Consider the following 5573-nt stretch of genomic DNA (forward strand, 5'->3'; position numbering starts at 1 on the left):
TATATAATTATACTCGTCTATTATGTAAAGTTACCAGGTAAGTAGTAGTTGTGTTATGTTACTGGATTTGGATTTTTCGTGAACTTGAGTGACTTTTCCGCGCCGTACATTTACGCGCGACAACGTGGAGCTTGTGTGCGTGCTACGAGCGATGCGGTGCGGTGAGGCGGGGGCAAAATCGGGATTTGAGCTGAGGTAGTGCGCGCCCTTAAAGTGTAAATATATTTGTCTTGGCCTCGGCTGTACATTTTTTTATAAAACGAGCAGACGGTTCACCTGATGTTAAGTACCTAATTACCATCGCCCATAGACATCCGCAGCGCCATTGTTCAGTTTATAGCAGTCATGTTACGAGTAGCTAATGATTACACGCTGGGCTACAATTTCAATCTGTAATAATGTGAAATTGATGGCATTCAATCATTAAAATCAGCTTTATTTAATGTCGTTTGAGATATTTCGTTAAATAATTGAATCCACACCGCCATGGTGCGGACTGTTTTATTATTTTATGTCTTTGTGAGTTTATATTTTTGCTCTGGTTTAGATAAACCTAGTGTTGAAAAGGTAATACATTTTCTGTAATAAAAATAAACTAAATAATTGATTGAATCAGGTGCTACTATCAATTAACTATAAACAATTACTTTGTTCACCTGCGACCTTACAAATGCTACGTATATGTAACAAATGTGTGTTCATGCAACTCCTCCACCTCCACATTGTTAAAACACACACAAACCAAATTATCAACAATATTTTTTATAAAGTTAAATTGAAAAAAAAAATGTATTAAATTTAACCAAAAAGTGAAAAATAATTCTTAATATACCAAGGCAGAAATGAATGTATAAAATATTAGTAAAAAACGTGGGATGCACGATATACGAAAAATGTGGCACAAAGCGCTCTATGCTTTTTAGGGTTCCGTAGCCAAAATGGCAAAAACGGAACCCTTATAGTTTCGCCATGTCTGTCTGTCTTTCCATCCGCGGCTTTGCTCAGGGACTATCAATGCTAGAAAGCTGTAATTTTGCACGAATATATATGTAAACTATGCCGACAAAATAGTACAATAAAAAGTAAAAAAAAATTTTTTTAGTACCTCCCATAGACGTAAAGTGGGTGTGATTTTTTTCATTTTATTTGTCTTTGCAAGTACTCTTCACCTGAATGATGTCCAGGATCTTGATGATGGAGCGGGAAAGTGACCACAGGATCTCGGTAACAAAACGACGTAGCCCCGTGGAGTTTGGGCTCATTTTATTGGTTTTCACGAGTACTCTTTTCCTGAGGCCGTATTGTCTAACACGCTGCAATCGCGATCGCATTCAGCATCTCTTTCTACCCTCGTCTTGCACCGTATGACAGAAAGAAGCGGTGAAAACGATTGTGATTCCAAGTGAGTTAGGCAATAAGGCCTCGATGGGGTTGGCAACTGCAAAATGAATTTCTGGAGCCCATAAAAACAACATTACCACCGGTTCCTGAGGATTTACTTAAACCAATATTTTGTAATTGTAAGAATGAATACTCACTTTAGCTTGTGGCCAATGTAATGGACAAGCTTGCTTCAATGCTGTTTCACCACAAAGTAACTGAGGAAGAGAGTGCATTTGACATGGAAACAACAATTAAAGACAATGAAGATAATGACAGTGAAACGGACATTTGCACATGCCCGGAGGATGACGACGAAGAAGAAGAAGAAGAAGAAGATAATTAATATAAACTATCCTATGTCCACGTCCATCATCATCCATCCAGGTAAAGAGTACCCGTAAAAACATATCAAATAAGCCCAAACTCAATGGGGGTACGTCGTTTTGTTACCGAGATCCTGTGGTCACTTTCCGGCTCCATCATCAAACTCAAACAAACTCTCAAACTTACAATGTTTATTGTCAAAGAAAACACACTACATCACAACAAAAACACAGTAAAAACATAAATAGGAGAAGAGAGAACAATATGAGACATTGTGCTGTAGTGTGATGCCAAAAGGACTCAGATCAGCACGTCAGAATCCCATCAGAGAGAGGATCCTGGACATCATTCAGGTGAAGAGTACTTGCGAAGACAAATCAAATGAGCCCAAACTCGACGGGGCTACATCGTTTTGTTACTGAGATCCCGTGCCCAATTTCCGGCTCCATCATCAGATCAGCTTGATGGTGCCATATATAATCTTGCATTGTCACCAAATATACACCATCATCATCATGCCAGCCTATATACGTCCCACTGCTGGGCACAGGCCTCCTCTCAGAACAAGAGGGCTTGGGCCGTAGTTCCCACGCGGGCCCAGTGCGGATTGGGAACTTCACACGCACCATTGAATTGCTTCGCAGGTTTGTACAGGTTTCCTCACGATGTTTTCCTTCACCGCAAAGCTCGTGGTAAATTTCAAATGTAATTCCGCACATGAATTTCGAAAAACTCAGAGGTGCGAGCCGGGGTTTGAACCTACGACCCTCTGCTTGAGAGGCGATAGGTCAAACCTCTAGGCCACCGCGGCTTTTTTACAAATATACATAAGTGTACCAAATTCAAGCTGAATTGGAGACCAGGAAGTGCTTGAAAAATGGTTTGCCAATTTTGGAACATACTTTCTGACATACGTACATACGAACATTGCAAATTAAATAAAAAATCAAATGAATAATTTACTATTAATGATATTTCAATGACTTAAAACTTTATACGAGGTTTTATTTACTGAGATTCACGGTTGATCTTGCATCAGTCATTATGGCTGACCGCTACGGGCTCTCTGCCCTCTATCTCAATAACAGTTGGACGTACAAAAAATATTTGACACAATATTTGTTCCAAATTTTATGCTCTACAATTTTGTAATAAATGTTAACATCACTGGAGCTAAAGAAACGGATATAATCGCGAAAAACTCACTTTTTTGACATTTGACCTTGAATAACTTCCGACGCTGACACCAAAATGAAGCTGTATACGAGTTACCAGCTTATTATCTCTCATCCCGAGATTGACCCCTTCTCATTCCTTAATTAACTGAATTAACTGTCTTTTATTTTTAACAGAAGCTGTACATGGCGGCAGAGCGGCCAGTGGTGACCTTCATAAATCGGAATTATATCAGTTACGCAAATATCACTTCTTTCCGATATGGTAGACGGAATCCTCAGTACTATGTCAATCTACACATGAGTACTACATTCACTGTTGGCAATAACGTAACAGTAAGTTAAAGGTCTCTACCCACCACACCGTATCATGTCATGACAGTAACAGGAACGCGTCAGGAACGGAATGTCAAGCGCATACATGACGCGACGGCGACGGTTGGTTACGGAACGTGGTAGTGGCCATAGTCTCATACTTTTCAATACAAATGATATATTTTTGCCTGACACGATGCTATTAACAGTGTAATGGGTAGAGACCTTAGAACTAAGAGTCTGTGCCGTGCCCGGTTCTACAATAGGATGGACTAATCTTTTTCTGTGGGTGTCCTTTCATCATCATCATTCCAGCCTATATACATCCCACTGCAGGGCAGAGGCCTCCTCTCAGAACAAGAGGGCTTGGGCCATAAGTTTCCACGCGGGCCCAGTGCGGATTGGGAACTTCACACGCACCATTGAATTGCTTCGCAGGTTTGTGCAGGTTTCCTCACGATGTTTTCCTTCACCGCAAAGCTCGTGGTAAATTTCAAATGTAATTCCGCACATGAATTTCGAAAAACTCAGAGGTGCGAGCCGGGGTTTGAACCCACGACCCTCTGCTTGAGAGGCGATAGGTCAAACCACAAGGCCACCACGGCTTCGGGTGTCCTTTAACTTTGTGATATAATGTGCTACGGTCCCTAAACGTAAGTATCCACTTTTTAGGCTTCCGGAATCAAAATGGCAAAAACGGAACTCTTATAGTTTTGCCATGTCTGTCTCTCTGTATGTCTGTCTTTATATATATGTAAACTATGCCGACAAAATGGTACAATAAAAAATTAAAAAAATTTTTTTAGGGTACGTACCTCCCATAGACGTAAAGTGGGGGTGATTTTTTTTTCCCATCCAACCCTTTAGTGTGGGGTATCGTTGGATAGGTCTTTTAAAACTAATAGGGGGTTGCTTCACAGATTTTTCGATTCAGTGATCTGTTTGCAAAATGTTCCACTTTAAAGTGCAAATTTTCATTAAAATCGAGCGTCCCCCCCTCTAAAATCTAAGGCGGTGGGTGGAAAAATTTGTAAAAATTCAGGATGGTAGTAAGTATATCAAACTTACAAAGAAAACTATAACGGTTATGTTTTTTTGAGAATTATTAGTAGTTTAAGAGTAAATAGCAGCCTTAGGTATAAAATATACCTAACTTGGAAGATTCCGTATAAAATACGAAATCCTTAGAAAAATATGACTTACTTTTTTCGTAATGGCTACGAAACCCTATTTCGGGCATGTCCGACACGCTCTTGGCCGGTTTTTACGTAGTATTTATACTTGGGAATCGACTCTAAACAAAACTTACTTTAATTGAGATTTAGGGGCTGTTTCACCATCCATTGATTAATTTTATTTGACGGATAAATGTGATGCCGTCTCCGTCTATTCCAACAAAACAAACAGAGACGGCATCACATTTATCCGTAAAGTAAATTTAATAAATGGATGGTGAGACAGGGGGTTAGAGGTTTGGAAAATTTTGAGGTTTTTTGTTAACTCTAATTTTTAAAACAGGGTTCCCAAAATTGAAAATTATAGTCTTTCCAATTTGCTTCAAAACCGTAAAAGCTCGATTAAAATGTGTTAGAATACGTAAGAATAATTAAATAACAAAATAACATGTTATAATGTTATAATGATGTTCCATACTAATGTTATGTCTCTGTTCTGCTTTTGGTGATCAATAAATAATATTTGTATTGTATTGTATTGTATTATAAATGCGAAAGTGTGTTTGTATGTTTGTCCGTCTTTCACACCGTAACGGAGCTACGGATCGACGTGATTTTTGGCATAAAGATAGTTTATGGGCCCGAGAGTGACATAGGCTTGCACAGTTCCCGAGGGGAGTATGAGTTTGAGTATGAGTATCCTCAACAGGTATCATTCTGGTTCTACGAGTACTACAGCTCGCAGTACCGCCGGAGCTTCCTGGAGATGAGCTTCAAGTGGTGCAACCTGGTGTACAAGGACACGTTCTTTGGACCCGCTCTCAGGAGGAACCTGCCCAAATCCTGCCCCCACAAACCGGTATAAATGTTCAATAAAATAATTAATTATATCAGGCGTTACTTTGCGCAGGTCCATATCAATGTACTAAATTCAATTACTTTGCTCACCCGCGACCTTATGTTACCTACGTCTATGCAATAAATGTGTGTTCATGAAGCTTCTCCACCTTCACGCTGTTATATCTGTTAGTCTAACATTTGGTAGCATGGTGAACGGTTGTGCTGCTCCGAGGATGAGCTTTAGTTGAGTTCGAAACGCGTCAGTGTAGTGTGGTGGTGATAGTTGGATTTGTGCGATTTTGTGTTTTGTTGTTTTGTGTGATTTGAAAAGGTATAATTCAATAAATACTTTGCAGTATAA

The 5573-nt window shown here is 39.6% G+C and overlaps 1 protein-coding gene across 1 annotated transcript; it reads left to right on the plus strand.

Annotated features, from left to right (window-relative positions):
• Positions 1–370: 370 nt before the first annotated feature.
• LOC141441181 (uncharacterized) lies at positions 371–5237 on the plus strand. Its single transcript, XM_074105857.1, has 3 exons — positions 371–567; positions 3060–3218; positions 5082–5237. The coding sequence occupies exons 1-3, from the start codon at positions 487–489 to the stop codon at positions 5235–5237; spliced, it is 396 nt and encodes a 131-aa protein (XP_073961958.1). The 5' UTR covers positions 371–486.
• Positions 5238–5573: the final 336 nt, after the last annotated feature.

The sequence above is a fragment of the Choristoneura fumiferana genome, chromosome 23, assembly GCF_025370935.1.
Source record: "Choristoneura fumiferana chromosome 23, NRCan_CFum_1, whole genome shotgun sequence".
NCBI classification, from domain to species: Eukaryota; Metazoa; Arthropoda; class Insecta; order Lepidoptera; family Tortricidae; genus Choristoneura; species Choristoneura fumiferana.

What these genes read in the sequence shown, in the direction of transcription:
- LOC141441181 (XM_074105857.1), top strand. Translation starts at nt 487, where the DNA reads ATGGTGCGGACTGTTTTATTATTTTATGTCTTTGTGAGTTTATATTTT. An exon ending in ATAAACCTAGTGTTGAAAAG is followed by an intron (nt 568 to 3,059) that starts GTAATACATTTT and finishes TATTTTTAACAG; the next exon opens with AAGCTGTACATGGCGGCAGA. An exon ending in CTGTTGGCAATAACGTAACA is followed by an intron (nt 3,219 to 5,081) that starts GTAAGTTAAAGG and finishes TATCCTCAACAG; the next exon opens with GTATCATTCTGGTTCTACGA.